The sequence below is a fragment of the Physeter macrocephalus genome, unplaced genomic scaffold (genome assembly GCF_002837175.3).
Source record: "Physeter macrocephalus isolate SW-GA unplaced genomic scaffold, ASM283717v5 random_490, whole genome shotgun sequence".
In the NCBI taxonomy this organism is placed as follows: domain Eukaryota; kingdom Metazoa; phylum Chordata; class Mammalia; order Artiodactyla; family Physeteridae; genus Physeter; species Physeter macrocephalus.
Window position 1 is genome coordinate 15,953 of NW_021145776.1, and position 24,244 is coordinate 40,196.

The following is a 24,244-nucleotide window of genomic DNA, read 5'->3' on the forward strand; positions in this document are numbered from 1 at the left end:
CTGTGTTGCCTGTAACAACACAATAGGAAACATTTATTGTTTGGGCCGGGCTTTGCGCTAAGTGCTTTCCTTGTATCAGACTTTCAAAGTTTACCTACAGATGGAGCGGTTGACACAGAGAGGGTGAGCAACTTTGCCCAAGACTACACAGCTAGATAGCGGAAGAGGTCGGATCCATCTATGAAGAGCACGGGACCTAGAAAAGGGCACCAAAAGAAAGAGAAGTTGTTCTGGTGTGTCCCGCCCACTATGAGAGTAAGTGTTGCTGAGCCTGACACACAGGTCTGTCTGAAGAGAGACAGGAACAAGCTGTCTGGTGCAGCAGTTAAGAGCAGAGACTTGGAACACCTAGTCTCTAATCCCTCTCTACCTGTTAATAATCATGTGACCTGGTGCATGACTTGGCCTCCCCACTTAACCGTCTGTCTTCGATGTAGCCACATTATCTGTAAATTGGAGATAAGGAAATGAGCAATTATTAGACATAATCTTAAGAATTACGAGACATGCCTGGAATATGGTATTCCTGTAAGTACCAGACATAAGGGAAAATATCGCAGGCAAGTCACTTCTCTGTAGCTTACCCTCTTCATCTAGAAAATGAGAATAGTCCTGCGCTTAATCTTCCCTCATTCACCTGGTTTTATTTTACTCCATAGCACATATCACCTGACATCTTATACATTTATTTGTTTATTGCCTTCTAGCCTAATAGCATGTACGTTCCAGAGCAGGGAACTTTGTCCATTTTGTCCACATTTATCTCCTCAGTGTTTAGAATAGGGCCTGACATATACTAGACACATGAACACATGAATTTGGTTGAACACACGAATGTGTAAATATTAAATAATGCGATTTGTCCATACAGAAAGAGATTAGCAGACCTCCTGGCTTGTGGTAATTATTACGACCCTCACTGTGTTTCACTACATTTCTGCTTGCTTCCATGTTTATCAGGTCATCTTGTGCTCACCAATTTAGCTTCCTAGGTATTTTGATCTTTAGAATGAGGTACCTTGGATTGCAGACGTGCATGTTCTGTCATTGCAAAGGAGTATCTCCCTTCGTAAATTAACGACTTAGCATTCTAATGCACGCGCCAGCTTCTTGTGAGTTTGGCTAACGTGAGTCAGTGCCCCTCAGCCGGCTCACATCCATGTGTACAGACCAAAGTGCCTATAAAAGTTCAGGCAACACCAGGACGTGGCTGGCTGGTGAGCCTTTGTCCAAGTGTCCTACAATCTCACTATGGACCCAGTTATCATTGCTGCCAGGGAGTTGGAAATGATAAGCCAGAGACAGAGACTGGAAGAGCACAGATAGCCTTCTCAACCAGTGCCTGTTTCCCACAGCCTTGCCCAACCATCATGTTATCAAACTTTTGCATAATATCCAATGTTATCTCTTACTATGAGCAAGGTTGTACAGCTTTTCATGTGCTTGAGATCCATTATTATTTTCTGTGAACTGCACGTTCCTCTCCCCTGCCCACCGTCTTTTGAACTGTCGATCTTTTCTTGCGTTTCCATCTCTAACCTACTTCACATTTGTCCTAGTATTTGAGTTCAGGTATAGATCTGACTTTATTTTCTCTGGATGGCTACCCAGTTGTCCCAATATCATATATGAAATAGTCCATCTGCTCATCAGTTTCAGATGCCAACTTTATCATATTAAAAAGTGTGTGTATATACATACATATATCTATCTATATATTGGACTTCTCTTTTTTTTAAAAAAAAAGTCTTCTGATATCCTGTTTTTAAGAGTCTTGACTCAACTGATTCTCTGGTATCACACCTAACTCTGTGCCTGTCACTCTGTGGGTCCTGGGATCACACAGGTGAACATGACCGTGTCCCTGTGGTCAGCAAGGGGCGTCTGCCGTCTTCTTCCATCCCTCTCCTCCGGCTGCCACTCAACCACATCCACTGCTCTTTGCTGCCGGGGAAGCCTTGCACACTCGGATAAGGTCTGCCCATGCCGGGGCTGCCAACTGCAAGTGCTTCTAAGTGTTCCATCCCTGGGCATCAGAGGTCTGCTGGGTGCCGTGCCAGCTGGGGAGGACAGCCTCCTCAAGTCCAGGCCTCACTGTATCTGTTTTGCCTGGCCCTGCAGCAGCCCCGCCTTCACCTCGAGTCTTACCCTGACCTCTTGGACAGCTCCCTCAGGTTCTTTTCATCACTTGTCAGCTTTCCCTCGTTGAAGAGACAGGGAGGGAGATACCATTTTGTTTTCTCCGACCTCCTCTCCCTTCTCTCTGAGCCCGCCCTCTCGCCCTCAATTCTCCTTTCTCCCGCCTTCTCCTTTTTCCCAGTCACAAAACAAAAGCTTTCACTTTTATGACTAGCAACAGAACTGGATCACTCTGTCTGACTTCGCACAGTCGGAAAGGGAGATTGTTTTTCCCAGCAACGTGATCAGGGGTGTGCGTGGACCAGCAGACCCACCGTCCGCTCCCCACCCGCCTGCCCCCACCCCGAATGTGCTCGGGGTCCTGGCGCTACAACGTAAGAGTCTGTGTGCTGGAGAGCAAGTTTCCTGTCCAGCTAGACCGGATCCATCAAACTAGTTAGACTCAACCAAGAACTGGGCTTTTCAAAACTTGCCTGCCATTACGGAGGCCAGCAAATCCCCACATTTTCTTTTTGGTCTTTCAACAGCCCCCAACAGAAGGCGTCACACCTCCCTAGTGATGCCTGCCTGATTTTGTCCATCCCAAGATGCCCATCTTTTTCACATCTTTACATCTCAGAAACCAGGACGCGTCTTACCTTCGATGCCAGGAGAAAGCACTGTCGCTGTTTACATCGCAGCACGTCTTTCTTTGTTTCTTCCGTCCTGTCTTTCTTAGGGCTAGGTAAAATAACGGTACCTCTCTCACAAAAGATGGCATCTTAAATTCGTGAGCTACGGTAATAATAAAAGCCTCTGTTTATTGAACCCGATGTGTGACATGGATTATTTCCTTCCATCATCACAACACCTCTAGGATGGAGGTATTACTACCCCTACCCTGCAGGGGAGGAAACTGATCAGAGTGGTAGAGCCGCTAGATCACATTCGCACGCCTGATAAACAATGCAGCCGGTATTTCATAAGATTTACCTGGCCCACGCTTCTAACTGTACCCTGTTCTTTCCGCAACAAAAGATTCCGGGTCTTGGATAGTAAATAACAAGCTCTATTAAAAATGCAACGTGCAAGTGGCTACAATCAGTTTGACAGCACGGGAAGTTCCCTGAGGGCTGATAGGAGTTAAAATCCAAATTGACAGGGGTGGAGTGGGCTACGGAGTAGAATCTAGAGCTGGAAGGAGTTCTGAGGTCAGAGGTGGGGTTGGGAGAGGCAGCGTGCACAGGGAAGGCATGAGCGGGGCTCAGAAACGGAGATGAGAACTGGGAGGGCGCAGTCTTGGCAGATTTGCCCTGAAAAATCCCCCCTCTCGCAGGAGGACTGGCTCAGAGGGTTGGAAACGGTTCCCCAGATGCAGCCCAGCCCACCTCCCCCACCCTGAGCGCCTCCACATCTGAGCCCTGTTCTTTCTAAGGTAGGAGGACAGTAAGAGGGAAATCGACGGAGGAAGAGATACCAACAGGAACCCACTTCCTCTTTTGCCCATTTAATGACTGAAGACAGTCAAGTGCCTTTCTCTTTCTCTTTCTCTTAAAATAGGTACTTTCCACCTAAATATGTGCAGAATTCGTTTATAGGAAGATCAACGTGCTGTGAAAATAAATGTCCAGTGACAAGCCTCCATTTCATTTTTTGTATCTGGAAACCCCTGTGTATCTGTTGTTGCAAAGGACATCCCTGGGTGCTAGGACGAGGAGAAGGGAGTAGCACCTCTTGGAAAAAGGAAGAAAGTTTTCTAGCAAGGCTCAGGTCCCACTGGCCCCTCAGCAGAGCTGGGGCACCCCTAGCAGCTGGCCATAGCCAGATGCCCACCGTGACGGCGGGCACTTCCCAAGCATCCTACAGTGTCTTCCAACAACCTTCAGAGGAAAGGCTCAGAGACGCTGAGTGACCTGCCCACGTTCCCCCGGGGAGTCGGTGACACAGGCCCGATTGGACCTGAGTCTGTCTGACTCCAGAGCGCTAGATGACGCCACTAGACTGGCTGCCTGAATTGACAGACAGACTCTCTGTTTGAGGTTCAAACTCTCTGTTTGAACCTGTTTTCAGGTTCAAGGGCTGCACCCTGCACCCTCCCCTCCACCATCAACAGTGTTTGAGGCCGAGGCTGGGTTGAAGCCCCTTCACCACCTATACCCTTCCTTCCCTTGCTTCCGGTCGGACCCAGCCTCTGCTGTTTCTAGAAAAATCTATGTCTCTGGGGAAAGACCAACAGTCAACCCAGTCCCTGCCCCCAGAAGCCTTCCTGGGCTTCATGAAATGACACCCTCCCCTGGCCACTCCACCTCCTGGAGACCCCAGGAGTTCAAAATGAGTCTCCCCAGAATGTGCCACCTTGGCCTGGGGTTATTTGGGTTGAAGGCAAGGCAGGCCCCAAAGACACAGGAAGAGCTTTTTACCTCCCCCTCAACTGCCTAAAAGAATTTAGATAGGGGGCCTGGCTCAGAGAGAGTTATTATCGGAGACAACTTTTATCTGAGAGACCCATCTGCATAGCAGGGCAAACATCCCCGTTACCAAACGTCTGCCCTTCTTTCTGTCCGGTGACTCACCCACCCTTCTCTGCTTTGAAGCCCTAGGCCCTTATCGCATTCCTTAGCTCAGGATGGCATATAAGCCTCAGCTGCCCTTGGGTCTCATATCCTTATGGGATCCCTGAACATATGTAATCAGACTTGTTTTTCTCCTGTTAGTCTGTCTGATGTCAATTTGGCCATTAGACCAGCCAGAGAACCTAGAAGGCTAGAGGACGAATTTTTCCTCCCCAACAGGATGCAAATCAGGTAGGGTAATAAATAATACCAACCTGTAGCTGAGCAATTTTATATTTCATTTCACATACCTCTCCTCCATTGACCCATGTGGTCCCGTGTGAACCCCGTGAGGAAGGTAACAAGTGCTACCCTTCTGGTTTTCCAGGCAAGGAAACTGAGGCCCAGAGAGGTAAAGCTGAGTCCGGGGCCAGAGGAAGAGAGAGAGGGTAGGCCTGAGCCCAGCATATTAAATCCCCAGAACCAGGGTACTTTCTAATAAGCCACTTTGCCTTCACAGAGCTCAGACCCCAGTGAGAGCTGGCTGGGTCTCGTATTTTCTTTCCCTTTTTTTCTTTTGTGGCCGCACCACGCGGCGTGCGGGCTCTTAGTTCCCCAACCAGGGATGGAACCTGTGGCCCCTGCAGTGGAAGCGCGGAGTCCTAACCACTGGACCACCACGGGAAGTCCCTGTACGTTCTTGAGTCAGCACGGCGGCGGGGGAGACGGAGGACCGAGGGAGGAGGGAAGGGAGGGGTCGGCAGAGGGCCAGATGAGGAGGCTGGAATCCTGGGAAGGGTAGGAGAAAGAAACCAGAGAGAAAAGCCAGACCACTTGGGGATTGTCCCCGGGGTCCACTGAAACTCAAGGCTAAGGTGGAAAGGTGTCTTCTACCTGCCCAGGGCCCTGGAGAGAAAGGTACTTTACAGATGCCCTCTAGGAGGCTTGGGAAGAACACCCCCCTCCTTCCCAAGGCAGGCGGGGGGGCGGGGCCGCCCAGTTGCCCCGGTAGTGGCCGCATTGTGAGGTGGTTCTGGTCACAGGCCAGGGGGTTGAGGTGGGAGGAGACGGAAGTGGTGGGGGGCAGTGGCAGCCTCCTGGGCTCTGCCTGAGCCCAGCCCCTGCCTGGGGCCTTCTGTCTCCGCCACCACCATGGGCAGTGCGTACCACTGGGAGACCCGTCGCCGGCAGATGGCTTTGGACCGGAGGAGGTGGCTCATGGCCCAGCAGCAGCAGCAAGAGCAGGTGCATGAGAGGGGCCCCGTTCACCAGGGTCCTTCCGGGGACACGGAGGGGATGGGGAGGGAAGACGGACCCCAAGGAAGCTGTCTATTACCTGGTGAATGTTGTTTTGCTTGGGCTGGAGGAAAGCAAGGTCCTTTGATGTCTTGGATGGACCGTGTGTGTGTGTGTGTGTGTGTGTGTGTGTGTGTGTGTGTCTGTGTATGTGTGTGTGTGTGTGTGTGTGTATTGGGGTGACTCAGCTTTGCTGTTGTACTAGGCTGAGGCCTCACGTGGGATTGAGGGGTCAGGCTCGGGAGGTTTTAAAGCTGCGCTGTCTAGTAGGGTGGCCACCAGCCTGTGTGCTATAGCCCTTGAGACGTGGCTAGTGAGACCGAGGAACTGAATTTTAAATGTTACATACATTTAATTTATTTAAATATACTCCTTAAAACAGATTTTCATTTTACGTACTGGCACATTTTTAAGTATGTTTGGAACAACGTGGATATGTGACTCTGCTTTTTCGACTGTAAATTATCTGAACTCTAAATATAGATCAAATATTTTAAATCAAAATGTAGTGTCTAAGTTAAGATGTGCTGTTGAGTATAAAATGCCCTCTGGGTTTTGAAGACTTGATACGAAAACAAAGACTATAAACTATCTCATTAATATTTTCATATTGGTTTTACGTTTCGGCTGTACTGGGCCGAATAAAATATATTATTATACTTAGTTTCACCTATTTCTTCTTACTTTGTTATGTGGCTAACAGAGCATTTTAAATTATATATGGCCCTCGTTATATTTCCACTGGACAGTGCTGTTTCAAAGCATTTGCAAGAGATTATTCTTTACCCTCTGGCACTGCAAACGGTTTTCAGTGCGCGCGCGCGAGCGCGCAGCTCCCAAGCTACGAGGTAGGTGGCCAGAGGCTGCTGTTTCCTGGGCAGGGGCTGTGCCGGGGGGTGGGGTGGGGGCACTGTTGCTATAGAAACAGTCCTAGGGTGTGGGTGGGTGAGGGGAGAGAGCTCAGGCTCCAGCCTCAGCCTCCAACTCCAGGGAACAGAGACCCTCCAGCCACCTCCCCCTCTGGATTCCCTTGCCTTGCTCCCCTCAGTGCCTCTGGCAGTGGGGGTGACTGGGTGGGGAGGGAGGAGGATGCCACTTGCGGGGGGTGGTTCTTGACAGAAACTGAAGAAACTCCAAGAAGAACGGCAATCTGAAAAAAAACCCCAGCCATCTCGGGAGTCGCCGCAGGAGTCGCGGCCACCGCCGGCGCCATCACAGTCGCCACCCGCGCAGCCGCAGCCTCCGCAGGTACCCGAGCGGCCGCCGCCGCCGCCGCCGCCTCCGCCTCCTCAGCCAAAGCCACAAAATGCCCAAGACCCTCTTACTCAGCGCACCTCCCGGTACATTCTCCAGGATTCCCAAAGACCGGGCGCCCACAAGGACAGATTCCAAGGAGGGGTGACGAACCCTCAAGGTGCAGGTAAGTGAGATGCCCGGGAGCGGGAGATACTGAGGAGAGAGCCCCTGGCTATAGTCCAGAAGCCACATCTGTCACCCCACCCTTTGACCCTCCCTGGCACCCTTCACCTTTACCTGGGGGCGGGGGGGTGTGTCACTCTCTGAGTGGATCTGCACCCAGCGGGAGCTGCAGAGAAACCCGCTGACTTCCGCGGAGGGTGGCTCAGAAGTTGTCAGTCCCTTCTCCAGGGTGAGGGTGACAGACGGGGTCCGGGCGGCCCGAGGGTGGGATAGGAGGTGTAGGCTTAGCAACGGGATATCCTGAGCCCTGGGGGGGGGGGTCTGGAACAGGGAAGCACCCGTCGGCTTCCTAGTGGAGAATGCTCAGTGGGGGCTGGGACTTTGCCTCGCCCCAGCTAGGGGCCTTGGCCTGCCCCCAGACAGGTGGTAAAGAGTCCAGCTGTGGCATGTTCCATTCTCCGGAACTGCCAGATGAGTAACGTGTGCTTCGTTTCATCATCAGGTTTCAGGAAACCTAGCCCAGGTACACACACCAAGTGCCCACGATTCACGGTGAGACGGACTCAGAGCGTGAAAGGCAGCTACAGTTTGGCTGCGCGTCTGAGTGTGCTTGCGTGTTAGTGCAGGTGGAGTCTAGAAAGGCTTCCTTGGCAGCAATCGGGAGAGGGGACTGAAGTTATTCAGTCACTTCTGGATGGCCCATTTCTCCATTCCATGCCCCCATAAAAACGTCTCTGTAGGCCCTGTTGCTCAGCACTCAGTATAAGCGAAGGAGCTGACCATCTAGTTGGAAAGATAGGACAGGTGCCAGAGAAGCAAAATCAAGGGGCCGTTCGAAATGCTGATGGGGTAGAGCCAGCTGGAGCGGGAGGACGGTAAGACGTGAAGTCAGAGGTTGTGGTCTCAGTCAGGATCACCACTCTCTGGGAGCACGACTCCAATCTCTGAGCCTCAGCTGCCCCACCCATAAAATGAGACTGATACCACCACCTCCTCAGTAGAGGTGTCACGAGGACTGAATTAAAAGGGAAAGCATCCAAAGCACTTAGCTTACAGCCTGGCTCATCGTAGACCGTCAAAACCCAGGAAGGGGCTCCCCTGGTGGCGCAGTGGTTGAGAGTCCGCCTGCCGATGCGGGGGACACGGGTTCGTGCCCCGGTCCGGGAAGATCCCACATGCCGCGGAGCGGCTGGGCCCGTGAGCCATGGCCGCCGGGCCTGCGCGTCCGGAGCCTGTGCTCCGCGCAACGGGAGAGGCCACAACAGTGAGAGGCCCGCGTACCGCAAAAACAAAAACAAAACCCAGGAAGACTCTTTTGTGAGCCACTCGAGAATTACATAAAACAGGGTAAGCTTTGGGAAGAAGCTTTTTTTTTTCTGACTCAGGTGCAAGGGATGGGAGAACCTGATCCTGGCCCTTTAAGATGAGGACTGGGCTGCTACATTTCAGTTTGATTGCTCTGGCTTCAGAGGGCTCAAGACGATGTTCTGAAACCAGCAGGCCCAGGAGCTGCTAACTAACCTGTTTTGCCTCCTGTCTCTCCCTCTTCTCAGTCAACGAATTACATCCAGCAGTGGTGATTCAGAGGCAGACCCCCAAGACCCCACTGGCCATCAGCAAACATCAGATGAGCAGCCCCATCTTCTTACCTCCCAGCAACATCTCCACTTCAAAAGCCAACCCCTCCTGATCCACTCTGGCAGGGGAGGCTAGCTGGGAATAACATGCGATCTCTTCCCGGAAAGAATCAAGAGACTGGCTGGGCTCCCTGAGTCCGAGATGAGGGGGAGGGGGCAGGAAGACCCACGAAGAGGATGGAGAGGGTGCGAGAAGAAAGTGGAGGGCAATTCCATGCTTCTCCAGGCAAAGCCAATGGGACAACTTGGCCTTGGGCCCCCCAGGTCTACAGCTCCACTACCGGCCCTTATTTAGCAGCGATAGGCCTGCTGGGGGCTCAGGTTTACGACTCTCACTGGAGCCACCACCAGCCCTTCCTCCTGGCCGATGCTTACTGAGATGCATCCGGGGAAGCGTGGCTTGCATCACACCAGAGCAGACCCGGGACCTGGGGCAGCATCAGGAAGAAGTGGCAGGCAGGGGCCTCCCCCAAGTCCAGTGTCATGCCTGGTCCACGGTGGGCACTCGGCTGTTGAACGGAGGATGGTTGGAAGGGATGGAGAGAAAGAACTCAGAGGAAAGGAGGACTGTAGCCTTCAGGCACAGGACACCTGACCTTGGGAAGACGGGGACTTGGCCCCCCTCCCCCCAAATCCACAGGCCTCTTCCTCCCTGGGTCTCAGCCTCTCCATGTAGCAGAGGCAACCAAGAGGCTCTGGAGGCCCCAGGCATCCCCCTCACCACTGCCTGAAACTGACACCTGGGGTCCCCCAGCCCTGCTCCCTCTCTCCACCCTTGACCGGTGAGGGGGAATGCCTGGGGCCTTTCGTTGTAGCCTCGCCTTTGGGTGAGACTGAAGGAGCCTCTCGGGGCAGCGTTCCCTGAGAGGAGCAGCTGGGGGAGGCGAAGGAGCGGGGGCGCACAGAACAGGAGCATTCGCGTCGGGAGGGACTCAGAGATACACGACGAGGGAAGGGGAGAGAGCGGGCTCCTGGGAGCGGCCTCCCAGAAGGCAGAGAGGCGGGGCGTGTTCCCGAGGGGCTCGGGGACTGGGGAAGAGACCGTGATGCCCACCTGGATATTAAGAAACAGGCTGTGAGACGGGGAGCGTCCACCAGCTCCCTTCCCACTCACAGGAGCCGTTTATTTTCCTTTCTTAAACATTGTTAAGCACAGTTGATCGACTCCAATATAAATCCATTACATTTGGCGAACTCCACCCAGCGTGAGCTCCAGCCTGGCCCTCGTGGACTTCCGTGCTCTTACCAGCACCACCTCGACGCCAGTTACCCAGGCGTGAAAGCGTGCAGACAGCACGAACTCCTTCCTTCCCCTCATCCACGCCCCACCCCCCACCCCCCCCACCCCGGCCCCGGCCGGCTCCTCACCAGGTTCTGGCCCCACGTCCCCTTCTCCGCCCTTCCTACTGCAAACTCAGCTTTCCCTGCTACTCAAGCTCACCTCTCTGCCTGTCTGAGAGATGGAAACCGTAACCGCCTCTAGTGAGCAAACACAACTCTTGCTCGGCTAAAGAACCTGGGGGTTGCCTGGGGCTTCTCGCCATCTGAGTGACAGCAAAGAGGGGACGGCCTAGACCCGTCCCGACGGATATGCAGCTCCGTACCGTCAGTGCCCAAAGGAGAGCAGAGGCCTCTGGGAGCACAGGGTGCCCTGGGACTAGGCTGGGGGTGCGGCGGAACCCAGCAGTCCGGCCTCACCTCTGCAGGTTTGACCTGCAGCTGCACCCACCGTTTGACCTGCCGGCGTCCCCTCACATGGGCTCAGGCTGGTGGCCTCCTTCAATAAAAAACCTTTTAAAATGACTCTGGCTTTGTCTCTGTTTTTCCCGTGCAGGCCCAGGGGGTGCCCGGTGCCTCCCTTTCCCTCCCCTCCCCTCCCCTCCTACTTTGGTTCCTGCTATGAAGAGAATAATAAAACTGTTTTCTGGAGAGGAGAAGCTTTAGCTGCAGAACAGCTCTGACTTCCTGGGGACCCAGACAGCCTTTAACCAGGAAGGCTGCAGAGCCAAAGGGCCTTGGCCAATCTTGCTGTCAGATGGGGGGGGTGGGGGTGGGGGGGGGACAAGTTACCAGGCGGGAAGCAGGTCATCACCATCACTTTGTCACACGACCAAAGCAGGGCGGCGTAGGAGAGCATCTGCGGTTCCCTAAAAGGCCCTGGGGACAACGCTGGCTGTCCCCCAAGTCACTTTCTCATTACCAGGTGGAGAACTTGGAAAGGATCCATGTATTAAAAGCCAGACAAAATGAAAGCCTTCTCCACACTCAGGCAGGACAAAGGTCTTCCCTGGACGAGCTGGGCAACCAAGGTGCTCAGCACAGAAAGTGTGGGTGCCACTCCATGCCTCTGAGGCAGCTCTGAGGAAATGTCAGATCAGACTTTCCTCAAGACAGACTAAGGGGAATATCTGGTGCTGGCCTCTAGAAGAACCAAGCTTCCGTTCCTGTGGAAATCAGAGAGGGTGTGAGGGTGTGAGGGTGTGAGGGTGTGAGGGGGTGTGTGTGTGTGTGAAGTTAACATCCACAGAAAGCTTCCTCTGCTGGGGGTGAACAGGGGGAGGGTATGATAAAGCAGAGCTTTTCCTTTGGCAAAGTCACTCTCGTCCTATTGGGTGCCACGGAGTGGTGGGAGATACAGACCAGGCCGGCAGGTGCCCGGAGCTCGACGACAGCAGACAGGTCACGGCGGGCGAGGGACCAGCAAGTGGGGCTTGGATGCGTTTCCCCGGCAGTCCACGTATTCGTAGCTCTGGAAGACCAGCTGCTCTGAATGGCTCAGGTAGGAACAGGTCAGGGTGCCCCTGGAGAGGAAACAGGGCTTTTTTTTTTTTTTTCCCCAAAAAAACCCACACCAGTTTTATTTCGAAGATGACAGAGCTTGAGCCTTGACCCCACCCAGCTTCCACTTCCACCGATCTAAGGATCTGCAGCTGGGGTAGGAGTGAGAGAAGGAAGCAGGGAGGGGAGGGGAGAGACCTGGTGGCGGCCGAGGAAAGGAGTAAGATGGCGGCTGCAGAGCTCACGCCACCCTAGGTGTGCGCCTCGCTGTCTCTACTCCTGCACACCACAAGTGTCTGGGAAGAAGAGGAAAGCCCTGGCCCCGCGCTGCTCTCTGCGGAGGGCGGGCTTCCTCAGACCAAAGCCGGCCCTCCCTCTGCTCCCCGCTCTGCGAAGCTCCTGGGACAGCTGCCCCCTCAGGGTTCCGGGCAGATCTGTGGCTGTCCCGGCTCATAAGCAAGGTGGCCCTTAGGGGAGGGGCTGGACCTGCTACAGCCAAGAGCCGACACAGACTCACGGGATTCGCTGCGATGACTCTCCTCCCACGGGCGGGCAGAAGTGGGAGAGGGCCGGTACCAGGGCTCCAGGCCCTACTTACTGGATGTGCAGGAGCACGTGGTGGACTTTGATTTTCAGCCAGGTACAGATCTTGCTGAGAGAGACAGAGACAGAGAGAGAACCTGGGCCCACGTTTCACACACTGAGCAGCCTGTCAGACAGCTCGGAGGAGACCTGCAGTCCCAGCCCCCCTTGCCTCCTTTCCATCAGGGGCCCCACAGGCCACCCCCACCCCTTGCCTCTCCCTCTGCCCAAGGTGAGCATGTCGCCCCTGCTGCAACATCACTCCTCCAACCCCCACTGGTTTGGCCCAGGCACGGGCTGGCCTCTCCCTTAGTAGAAACCGGTGAGTCAGGCTGAAGAGCCCAAGGTCAGATATCGTTAAGTATTAACCAGATTCTAGCCTGGTTTTCATTCCAGGCCAGGTCCAAACAGGCAGAGGCTGGGGGCCCTGAATGCTTGTACGCTGCAGTCTTGGCCTCAAGAGTGCAGGCCACATGCTGACTGCAGGGTTCGCTAAGCAATCGGAACGTCTGGTGGGAATTCAAAGTGGGTTTCCAACCAGGAAAGAGGCTAAGGGAGAAGGCAGCAAGGGCTACTCACTATGTGTTTTCATCCCATATCCTGTTGGCTACTGTATAAAACACCTGTCAACCAAATGGGTATAGGGTTAGCCCCAACTCCAGCCACCCCATTCCGCCCGCCACCCGCGTCCACACACCTGTGGGCAGGGCTGGCCAGCAAGAGGGAGTCACCTGCTCACTGGCCAAAGGGCCGATGTGGAGGAGAAGGCTGTGGGAGACCTGCCCCACCACGAGGGACAGGTGCAGAACCTCAATGGTCAGCTGGGTCACAGCGATGGGGTAGTAGTTGTTATTGGAGATGCTCAAGATATTCTGGCGAGGAAGACAGGGAAAGGAAGGGGTGAGGGTAGCACCATCCTTGGCAAGAAGAAGTCAGACAGTTTCAAAACCCCGCGGCCTGATTGAGCCCCACCCCCAATGTGGGCCTCAGCTGCCGAGGCCCCAGTGCCAGGAGCCCCTCCGAGGGGCTCTTAATGGCGAGGGGTCACCTTTCCCTAGGACATGAAGCTGGCTCAAAATCCAGTCTCACCCTGCAAGGCTCTCTCTGTTCAGTCCTGCCCACCCAGGGAGTCTCAGGCACACCACCCCGACTGCACCCAGGGACACCCTTCCTTGTGTGGATCTGTCTCTTGAGACACCAAAACATGGCTGTGACTGCCTCTTCATGACCTTCTCCGCCCTGTCGCCTCCTCCTGCCTCAGCAACCTGGCATCAGCTATTAGGCCCTCAGTAAAGGCATGGGAAATATAACTGAAATTAGATTTTCTGCTCAAATAATGTTCATTTACGTCTGATCTCACCTCCACACACACACACACACACACACACACACACACACACACACACACACACACACACCTTGAAAAGAGGACTTCCCTGGTGGCGCAGTGGTTAAGAATCTGCCAGTGCAGGGGACACGGGTTTGAACCCTGGTCCGGGAAAATCCCACATGCCGCGGAGCAACTAAGCCTGTGTGCCACAACTACTGAGCCCGCGTGCCACAGCTACTGAAGCCCTTGCGCCTAGATCCCGTGCTCCGCAACAAGAGAAGCCACCGCAATGAGTAGCCCATGCACTGCAACAAAGAGTAGCTCCCGCTCGTTGCAACTAGAGAAAGCCCGCGCTCAGCAACGAAGACCCACACAGCCAAAAATAAATAATAAATACATTTACAAAACGCGAGAAGAGTGGATCTTCCATTCCCAACCTCAAACTGTAGGAAAGGTCCTGTCTGAAAGGAAGACTGCAGGGGAATTCCCTGGTGGTCAGTGGTTCGGACTCAGCACTTTCACTGACGATGGCGAGGGTTCAATCCCTGGTGGGGGAACTAAGATCCCACAAGCCGTGAATCGTGGCCAGAAAAAAAAAAACAAACCTCCAGAAGGAGGCAAAGGAGTGAAGTGTACAACTTCACTCCTCCACTTTTCTTCAGGACGCAGGCAGTGACAGACATGTCCACCAGAGGGCAGCATCTGCCACTTTCCAGCCCTTGCCTTGGCCCTCGGTGGTTTTGGGTGAGTTGCCTCTCAAAGGGCCCCTGGCATGGGAAAAGGGTACCTAAAGGCCCCTTTCCCACATTTTTTCTTTTCACACTCATTCTAAGTAGTAGGTTGTGTTTCCTCCATTTGATTCTTGAGGAAGCAAAGCTGGGATTTGAAATACTGGTCTTTGTGACTCCCATGCCGAAGCCGTTCCTGGGCATCCCCTCCCCCAGCCCATCCCTACTCCTGCAGACTCCTCTCCTCCCTTCATTTGTGCACTCAGGCAGGTACTTGGTTGGGCTGCTGTGGAGACAAGGATGTCCTCAGCTGCTTTCTAGGTGACCTCCATCCATCCTGTACCCTCCCCTACTCTAGAGCATGGGCTGGCCTGGGGAAAGGGACCTGGAATCATCTAAGTCCCTAGTTACATGCTGAGGAAACTGAGGCTCCCGGGGGAAAGTGGCTTTTCCACGCCAGTCTACTTGCGAGGACAGGACTCATGATGACTCTCAGCCCAGGGTTTCAGCCCACTAGGCCTTGAGGGGGGCCTCTCTCTCCAGTGTCATCTGTCCCATGGCCTCTGTTTTTCTCCTCCAAGAAATCCCTCTTCCTCGATAAAGGCCTGAGGGTTGAGTACTGCCCAGACCTTGCCTAGAAGTGCAGGGTTTAACAGGCATCTCTGCCAACCCCCAAGGACCCCAGACCAGGAAACTCCCAGCTAAGGCTGGATGCTTGGTTCCCATACACAGGGAACCCCCTTGAGTACATTTGATCATTCCATCATGCAGTCATGAATCATGAAAGATTTCCCGATTGCCTGTTGTGTGGCAGGCACGGTGCTGGGCACTGCAGAGCTGTGGATGAGAAGAACCAGCTCCTGGGCTCAGCGTTTAGTCTGGTGTGGAGACAGCTCTGAGGAAGAATAATCATTCAGCAGCTGCAATCTGACCCAGGTCAGGGAGCCAATGGGAGGAAGCAGGTAGGTCCCAGCTAGTTGGTCCTTCTGTCTGGAATGCTTACTTGAACTCTTTGCCACTTAAACCTTGGCTTTAATGTCACAATGGAGAGGTCTTCCTGAGCAATCCCCCTCCCCCAGGTAAAGCAGCTCTCTCCCCAGTCACTCTCTAGCACATTTCCGTGTTTTATTTTCCTTGATGGCATGTATCACCATCTGACATTAACCTCTTTAGCCATTCCCTGTCTCTCCCCACTCCTCATTATAATGTCCACTCCACAAGGCAGGTCCTAAAAGCCATTGCACTCAGGCCTTCAACCTAGCAGGCATTCCATAAATGAATGCTCAAAGTAAGAATGTTCCAGTGCTCTCTGCAGGGAATCCTCCAATGCACTAGGTCCTGGGCTGTGATCTTGTGGAGAGAAAGGGCTTCAGAGGTGAGGCTGCCAGGAAACAAAATGGTCATTAATGGAGGAAGGCTCCCAGGGCCCCAAGCTGGGTGTGGAGGTGGGGTTCCCATTTAAAGGAGACTGGATTGGGGTAGGCCCACAGCCTGGTGCTGCCCTGATAAACTGGGCCCCTTCCTTCACCCTCACCTTGCCCCACTTCCTCCTTCCCATTTGTTCATCAACACCTTTCCTGGCAAAGGCAAAAGATGAAAGGTGGGGAGATTGCCAGTTTCATCTCCCTTATCAGGTGATCAAGTGACAATTTCCTTCTTGGGTGTGAGGCCCAGGAGATGTAGGAGAAATGTTAAAGAAATTTCAAAGACTGTGGAAGAAACACAAAACAATGTGTGTTTGTTTTCAGTTTCCATGTGTTTTCTGTTTCTCTGTGTTTTCGGTTTCACAGCCATTGTAGCATGGGATCAAAGGCAAGTTTGGCCAATTTCTAGCTGGGTGACCTTGGACAAGTTACTTACCCTTTCTGGCTTTGGTGTTTTCTTTTTGGAATAACTATACTTACTACATGGTTTGAGTTGTGTATTAAAAAAAGGAAAAGTGTTGAGAATTCCCTGGCAGTCCAGTGGTTAGGACTCTGTGCTTTTACTGCAAGCGCATGGGTTCTGTCCCTGGTCATAGAACTAAGAGCTCGCAAGCCGCAAGGCACAGCCAAAAATAAAAATTAAAAAAAAAAAAAAAAGGAGAAGTATGCAAAGTCCCTTGACCACAGCTTAGCATGCATTGGCCACTCAATGAGCTAGTGGTTCCCAACCTCTCAGCTTGCTCTGACTTCCCCTCTCCTAACTCAGTTCTACCCTTGCGCCTTAGCTCCTGCTGCATTCTGCCACCGCCCAACATGGGTGTAACAAACTAATTACCTAAGGTTTTTTTTTTTTTTGCGGTACGCGGGCCTCTCACTGCCGTGTCCTCTCCCGTTGCGGAGCACAGGCTCCGGACGCGCAGGCTCAGCGGCCATGGCTCACGGGCCCAGCCGCTCCGCGGCATGTGGGATCTTCCCGGACCGGGGCACGAACCCGTGTCCCCTGAATCGGCAGGCGGACTCTCAACCACTGCGCCACCAGGGAAGCCCTACCTAAGGTTTTGATCTCTTCAGGGATTTGGGGAAGCTCCCTGCATTGCTGGGGAAAACCAGGTGGCTGGTTTTGTTGAGGGGAGGGGACGAGGAGGGTGCAAGGCAGGCTGGTGCTAAACAGATGGGAAGCTAGTGGGCAAGAAGGGCTTGACCCTCCTGTCTGGCAATGGCTCCCCCCTGCCACTTTTACAATTCCCCTCATAGACAGCCTTTTAAAAAGTTAACACTGAATTATATAATAAATTCAAGCATCCAGCTTCCGTGTAAAAATGGAAAGAGAAGAGTTAACATTTCATTCTCCTTTGAACCCCCTCCCCACCTTCAGTTTTACCTTCCTCCCTGCAGGTAATCACTGTTACCCTTTGGTCACACTGCCCGTTTGTGACATCTCCTCCTCTTCAGTGCTGCCCAAACTGTATCAGGCTGTAATGACTAGGGAGATGCCGCTCAGTCCTGTCCACCTCCCAACCAATCCTACGCAGGACTAATTAACTTCTGGAAACCTTTCCGGAAGCTTCTAGTTGACATGTTCTCTCCCTCCTCTGAAGTCCTATAAGTGCTTATCTCACGATTTACAAAGTCCCAATGTTCCCTGTCAGTGGCCAGTCTTGTCTCTCTCGCTAGAGTAGAAGCCGTCTGAGGCCAGGCCCTGTGGTCTGCTCATCCTCTATGTCTCCACAGTCTCTTTGGCTCATGCAGAGGAGACAGTATTAATGAGGTCAGTAAACACCCTGTGAAGTGAAGGAGTCTGTCTTTATCGATTTGAACAAGGGAGGCCCTCAGGGGGTCTGCTGCTGGCGGGCACTCTGACCAACAACGGGAGGCGGGGGGCGACTTCTGCTGAGAATCTCCCTGAGGAGAGAGATTGGATAGGTAAGTGGTGAGGGGCCAAGGCACTGGATTCAGACACATCCTTGCTCAACCACTTACTAGCTATATGTGACCTTAGACAAGTCATTGAGGCCTTCAGAGCTTTCTTCACCTATATAATGCAGACGACACCAGTCCCTACCTCACAGGCACCCCAATCTACCTCTTGAAAACTGTTTCCTGCAATTCTGCCCTGCTTTCAAATCCTCTTCGTTGCCTTACCTCAATATATTTTTGGACGACAGTTATCACTCTTTGGTTAATTCTTCTTCCTGATTGGAAATTAGAGTGACATGTGCCTGTCCAAACACCTAGAGCTGGTCTCTCATTGGTTCCCCCTCTTCCCGTTCATCCTCTGGCTGTTACGAAGATCAATAGGGGAAATGGGTTTAGGCTGTTTTATGGGGTTCCATGTTCACACAGGTTAAAACATTGAATTAGGAAGGATAAAGGAGGAAGACTTGTCAGCATCTCTCGAGTGGACCCGCCAAGGGAGCGTATACGTGGGGTGGATATCTCTGCCTGGGTGAGGGGGAGGTGGTGGTATTGAGAGTATTAACGCTCTTCACCTCTCCTCCCTAGTCAAACGTTGCCACGCGTGTTCCTTTTGCCCCTCCCACCTTCCATCCCGGATTTATCCCGAGTTTAATTCCAAATATTAGATTATGGTAGAAAAGATCAAATAAAACGGTCACCAGTTGATCAAACGTCCATCACAGTGTGGCCCGGGTTCCAGTCCGCGGATCTCCACGCCCCGCCCCGCCCCTCCTCGCTGCCGCAGGGCCGCTGATTGGCCCGCGCCACGTGACGTCACGCGCGGGTTTTAAGGCAGAGTGCCCCGGGCCGCTCCTCAGTGCCAGCGGGCTGGAGGCCGGCTAGGAGCCTCGCGGGGCTGACCTGGAGGGGAGCCGGGAGAGCGCGGCTGTCGGAAGGTAAAGGGGCTGTTCGGGCCGAGCCGAGGCGATCCGGGTGCGGGGCCGGGGGAGCTGGAGTCGGCGATCGCAGCAAGGCGGGCAGTGGAGTGTCGCGGGGCAGTGGGGAGGGGGTCTCTGTGTAAGGAGGGTTGTGTCAACCGCCTAGGGATGTGGAAGGAGGGTGCGAGTGGGCCTCACTCTCCGGTCTCAGCGCCCGCACCCTGATTCTTAATTTGGGCCCTCTGCCCCCCAGCTGCACGTTCCCCCGAGGATTCTCTCCTGGGGAACGGGTCGCGATGCCTGCTACCTTGCCACAAGCGCGGAAGCTGACTGTCCGGCGATCGAGGTCTCTCCCCCCAACCTCAGTGTCCCGGGACCTGGGGGTTTCTCTAGGTCTCATCGCCCTTGTCAGGGCCCCCCAGGGAGCGGGGAGAGCCTCTGTTATACCTGCAGCTGCTTTAAAAAAAAGAAAAAAAAGGAATTAAAAAAATGAGCAGCTGATTTAGGAAATGATCAAGAAGTTGCAAATTTCATGTTTATTATTAAACATCTCCTCTTTTCTCCTATGACCTTTCCCTGTTCAGATAGCCCAGCTGTGGTCTCCAGAGCCTGCAGTTTCAAGGCGTCCTCCCTGCCTCTACTGTGAGCCCCAGGACCTGCACCTTAGCCAGAGTTCATCATGGGGAACCACTTGACAGAGATGGCACCCACCGCCTCCTTCCTGCCTCACTTCCAGGCCCTGCACGTTGTGGTCATTGGGCTGGACTCGGCTGGAAAGACCTCCCTTCTTTACCGCCTCAAGTTCAAAGAGTTTGTCCAGAGTGTCCCCACCAAAGGCTTCAACACCGAGAAGATCCGGGTGCCCCTGGGGGGGTCCCGTGGCATCACCTTCCAAGTGTGGGACGTGGGGGGGCAGGAGAAGCTTCGACCACTGTGGCGCTCCTACACGCGCCGGACAGACGGGCTGGTGTTTGTGGTGGATGCTGCTGAGGCTGAGCGGCTGGAGGAGGCCAAGGTGGAGCTACACCGAATCAGCCGGGCCTCGGACAACCAGGGTGTGCCTGTCCTGGTGCTGGCCAACAAGCAGGATCAGCCTGGGGCACTGAGCGCAGCCGAGGTGGAGAAGAGGCTGGCAGTCCGCGAGCTGGCTGCCGCCCCACTCACCCACGTGCAGGGCTGCAGTGCTGTGGACGGGCTGGGCCTGCAGCCAGGCCTGGAGCGCCTGTATGAGATGATCCTCAAGAGAAAGAAGGCTGCCCGGACAGGCAAGAAGAGACGGTGACCTGAGGCTGCCCCCTCCTCACCAGTAGGGGCCTGCACACTTGGACAGCCAGGTGGAGCCTGTGGCCCCTCACTTAGCCCCAGGGTGCAAGGACCTGTTCACCTCAATGAAGGACCAAGGAGCACACCGGGGGTCCTGTTTTGGGGCAACACTGGGGTGGGCGATAGGAGATGGGATGTGTTCTCACATCTCTCCCTCATCCTCTCTTCTGGAGAAGTGGAGGCTGCAGGACTGTGGAGGCTTAAATGTAAACTGACTCTACCTCGACCCTGTTTCCTGTTTTTCTTCTCTGGCTTTTTGATTAGATGTGTTTGGGGGTGAAGGAGAGTTTCTTGGAGGATGCATCTGGAATAAACGAGAACTAGCTCTTGCCCCTCCCCCCAGCTGAGGGGTCTCCCCAGGTTGCTTTTCTAGGGGTGCCAGTCGTAAGAGTCTATATTTTTCTCTTTGTATGAAAGTGCCAAGAACTCCTCCCCACCTTTGTAGACTCACAACCATTTTTATAAGCCACGTGCGTCCTCTGTATTATTATTAACGATTTTTAAGCATTTGCCTATAAGTTATTAAAGACTGATGATGTTGTAGCTCTAACCTTGGTCTGGCATTTTCCTCTCCTTACCTAGCCTCAGGGTTAGTCCAAGATTTCTCTATGGGCAGGCAGGGGTGGGGAGGAGGGACTTATCTTGAAGCTGAATTTGCAAAGCAAGCACTTTTCTAAAAAATTAGATTGTGTGTTTATGGGCTGGTGGGGATTATAGAGAGTTGAAATAACCCCATGCTATTGCCTGATCTCTGCCAGGTTTTTTTGGGTCCCTTCTTTCTTCCACTTTCCTCCCCTCCCCTCCTCCTCTGGCTCTGACTTGCCCCCGATCCCAGCTGGTCCTTGCGGATTTAACTTCAAGTTTTGCTGGTGTGAGCTGCTCCTAGGTCCTTGCCCTTGGGGACACCTCTTAGGTCTATGTAGGTAGGTCTGCCTCGTCCGCAGCACTCAGGTGGTTAGTCTGATTTCCTCTCCCAACCCCAATACACATCTTGGGGGATGTGGAGAGAATGGAAAGTAATTTCCTCCTGGCCTTAAGCCACCTCTGTGTGCTCAGTCCTGCTGATTTCAGCTCACTGGCAGCAGTGGCAGTGACTGGTGCTGGGGAGGCCTGGGCTGGATTGAACCAGCCAGGCACCTGTGACTAAGCCGTGAGTCGTCCAGCTATTCCCAAGAGAGGGGAAGTCTAGTAGCTGTTTGAGCCTGGTGCGAGTGAGGACGGCTGGATATCCACGTAGACCACCAATGTTAGCGGTGATCGTAAGAATAAATTGCTAGTGTCATGAGAGCCTGAATACCCCTGCCCAGACTTTCAGGGTCACGCCCACCTCACCAGCACGAGGGCCAGCTGTGTCTGAGGACAATTAGATCTTCCTAATCTGAGTGGGAGTCGTAAGTAAAAACCAAGCACAGTTCTTTCCAGTCCCCCAGTCCCATGCCCACCCTTTGTGCAAACACGGGATCCCCAGAGCATGTTCAGAGTCCCTGCTCCAGAATCAGGCTAAAGGACCTAGGGAGGGAGGGGAGGTGCTGGCAACCCCATCCTGGGGGAGCCTTCCTAAGGAACTCATTTCTTCCTAGCCAGCCGGCAGAAGCTGAGTTTGCCGAGTCTGGGCCAGGTCAGATTTGCTAACACCCGTGCACGCCCCTTCTCCTGGTGCTCAAGGTGGCTGGCAGGACGGGGGTGGATGTGCATCCATCCGGAAGGGTGCCCAAGTCTGCGTCAGTGCTGGGGCCTGCTCGACAGAGCTGCCGGGCTGGTTCTGCTGGGGACACGTGCTACCTGGCCGCTCTCTACCCACACCTGTGACTCATCTCTCCCAGTCCTCAGGGTAGAGTCCTCTTCTGCAGCCCAGGAACAGGCTGGGGAGGACCTGGCTGGAAGGACCCTAGGTCTTGCTGGGAGATCTTTCTTCCCCATTCCACCCCAGTTTTGCTGTTTTGTCTCAAAATCTCCAAGGACACGTTCTCTCCATTTTTGGTCACCTGGGGGACTAAGGTCTCTGGATTTGGGGGACTATGTATGCAGAGGTGCTCCCCCATCCCTAGCAGAGAGGCGTCCATGGTGCCACCTCTGGGGTTCTGCCAATCAGCCTCCCTCCCTATCTTATTAGAACTGTCTTCTACTCCCCTCTTCCCCCCAACCCTTCTCCAGCCCTGGGTGGGGGCCATGGTCCCCAGGAGACATGCGAATGTCCTGGCTCGTGCCCTGACCCCCTGGGGGTGTGGAGCAAGGTGGGTGCTGGCGACAAGTGAGATGGAGAAGCCAGTTGCTCTGAAGCGTTGTGGGGAGAGGGGAGCACGGGGGCATTCTGATTAGAAAGCTACATTCTGGCTGGGTAAGGGTCCGGAGCTTTGTAATAATCCTCCTGCCTTAGTCCATCAAAGGGATGGAGGGCTGGGAGGGAGGGGACCACCTCAGGGGTTCTGCGTGTTGAACTCTGGGCCAGTTGCTTGGGATGGGGGTGGGATCAGGATTGCAGGTAGGTTGTAGTTTCTTTGTCTCAGCTTCTTTATTTAGGAGAATTTCTTTGAGACCCTGAGATGGGTGCTGAGTAAGAGGCTCCTTAAGGGCCGAGGGTGTCTAGGGGCTAAGAGTGGGGGCAGGGGCTGGTTGCCTGTGAGGTGAAATTGAAGGAAACCAGTGGTCCCAGAGTTGGGGCTCCCTTCTGAGCGGCACCCCCCAGTCACACCCCCCAGCCACTGCCACCCCCCCCACCCGCCCCAGCCACCTCTTCTTCTTGCACAGGTTGGATGGTAAAATCCAGATGGAGTGCACTTTTCCTGGGTGCCCTGGGCTTCCCCAAAGCCCTCATGAGGGCAAAGATGGCAGTGGTCCCTCACCTTCCCACACCCCGTCCAGTCCTCCCATGCTGCATGTGCTCAAGGAAGAGAAAAAGTAGCAAAAAGGGAGGAAAGAAGTCCCTAAGGGGGCAGCGACTTGCCCGAGGACGCAGCTACTTAGTGGTGCGTCCAGATCCTTCCTCCCAGGCCAGCTCTTTGGACTCCCTTGGGCAGATAACCAGGAGGTTGGAGACAGGGAGCAAGTCCAGGACCTCAGAGCTCTGACCTCCCCCGCCTTCCCTCCCTCCCTGCCTTGATTAGATTAGGGACCAGCTTTCCACTCCCCGACTCCCCTTCCTGAGGCGCGCGGGGGCTTTATCTTCAAAGCCCAGCAGAGCTCTGGCCTCAAATCTGGCCAGAAGTCTCCACCCTCCTTTCACACTGACCATGTGTCATACCAAGTCTTTCTGGAGATGGACACTTCCACCAGGGCCTGGGAAGCACTGAGTTCCACTGAAGCACTAGGAGCACACAGGACAGCCTGTTCTCCAGCATGGGCATTTTCTGAACGGAGGCCAGCGGGAGGGGAGGGAGCAAAGGCAGTAAGGAAAGCCCAGGCCAGCACTGGGCTGTGAGGAATGTGCAGTCTGTAGCCACACATTATTTCCAAGGCCATCCGCAGGACCACGGCTGGGGAGTTTGTGGGTGGGTGTCATGGAACCTCTTCCTCTGGCTAAGACAGAGGAGGGTGTTTGTTCTTCCCTCCTTCCTTAAAAATTTTTTTTTAAAAACAGTTCTCCCCTTCCTCACTTGATTATAAAAGTAATAGGTCTTTGTTGTAAAAGAAACTTAGAAACTTAGAAAATGGAGAGCCCCGTAGTCTAAACTTCAGAGCTAGCTAAACACTGTGAACAGGTTTTTACATATAATCTTTCAGATATTTTTTCTCTGCATATATTTTTAAAAGTATATATATATATATATATATATGAATGACACATAGGGTTATCTCAGGCATATCGTTGTACAGTTTTGCTCTTCTCATTTATATCTTGGGCATAATTCAATGTCAGGACATATGGATTTTCTCATTCTTTTTGATGACTACACGAGATTCCATTGTATGAATGGACCCTCATTTATTAATTAAATCCACAGCATGTCCCCAGCAATGAACTTCCTTGTACATATTTCTTTGTACTCTGGGGGGAGATTTCCTATAAGATGATTCCTAGAAGTGTAATTGTTGTGTCAAAGGGTACACTTATTTTTAATTTTTCTAGATAGTGCCAAAGTGTGTGTGTGTGTAGAGAGAGTGGTTTTGTGTGCCTGCGTGTGTGTGTGTGTATAGAGAGAGTGGGTTTGGGGGTGTGTGTGTGTGTGTGTGTGTATAGCGAGTGCGTTTGGGTGCGTGTGTGTGTGTATAGGGAGTGGGTGAGT

The 24,244-nt window shown here is 53.5% G+C and overlaps 3 protein-coding genes across 3 annotated transcripts; 2 read left to right on the forward strand and 1 right to left on the reverse strand.

The window, feature by feature from the left end:
- The first annotated feature begins 5,659 nt into the window (after positions 1–5,659).
- On the forward strand, positions 5,660–10,344 carry CCDC200 (coiled-coil domain containing 200). The gene is given in 4 exon segments (XM_055083034.1): positions 5,660–5,915; positions 7,086–7,386; positions 8,939–8,989; positions 8,992–10,344. Coding segments are annotated over 4 exon segments (552 nt in total). The 5' UTR covers positions 5,660–5,822; the 3' UTR covers positions 9,099–10,344.
- A 1,243-nt stretch (positions 10,345–11,587) lies between these two features.
- Positions 11,588–13,308, reverse strand: LOC112066582 (transmembrane protein 106A-like; the record flags this gene model as incomplete). Its single annotated transcript, XM_024130183.3, has 4 exons — positions 11,588–11,823; positions 12,399–12,452; positions 12,962–13,005; positions 13,114–13,308. Coding segments are annotated over 4 exons (414 nt in total), but the record flags the coding sequence as incomplete, so codon positions are not given.
- Positions 13,309–18,637: 5,329 nt separating this feature from the next.
- Positions 18,638–20,571, forward strand: ARL4D (ARF like GTPase 4D). The gene is made up of 2 exons (XM_007127977.1): positions 18,638–18,716; positions 19,283–20,571. The coding sequence occupies exon 2, from the start codon at positions 19,378–19,380 to the stop codon at positions 19,978–19,980; it is 603 nt and encodes a 200-aa protein (XP_007128039.1). The 5' UTR covers positions 18,638–18,716; positions 19,283–19,377; the 3' UTR covers positions 19,981–20,571.
- The last annotated feature ends 3,673 nt before the right edge of the window (positions 20,572–24,244 follow it).

Coding starts and splice junctions, on each gene's coding strand:
- ARL4D (XM_007127977.1), top strand. CDS start 19,378: ATGGGGAACCACTTGACAGAGATGGCACCCACCGCCTCCTTCCTGCCT.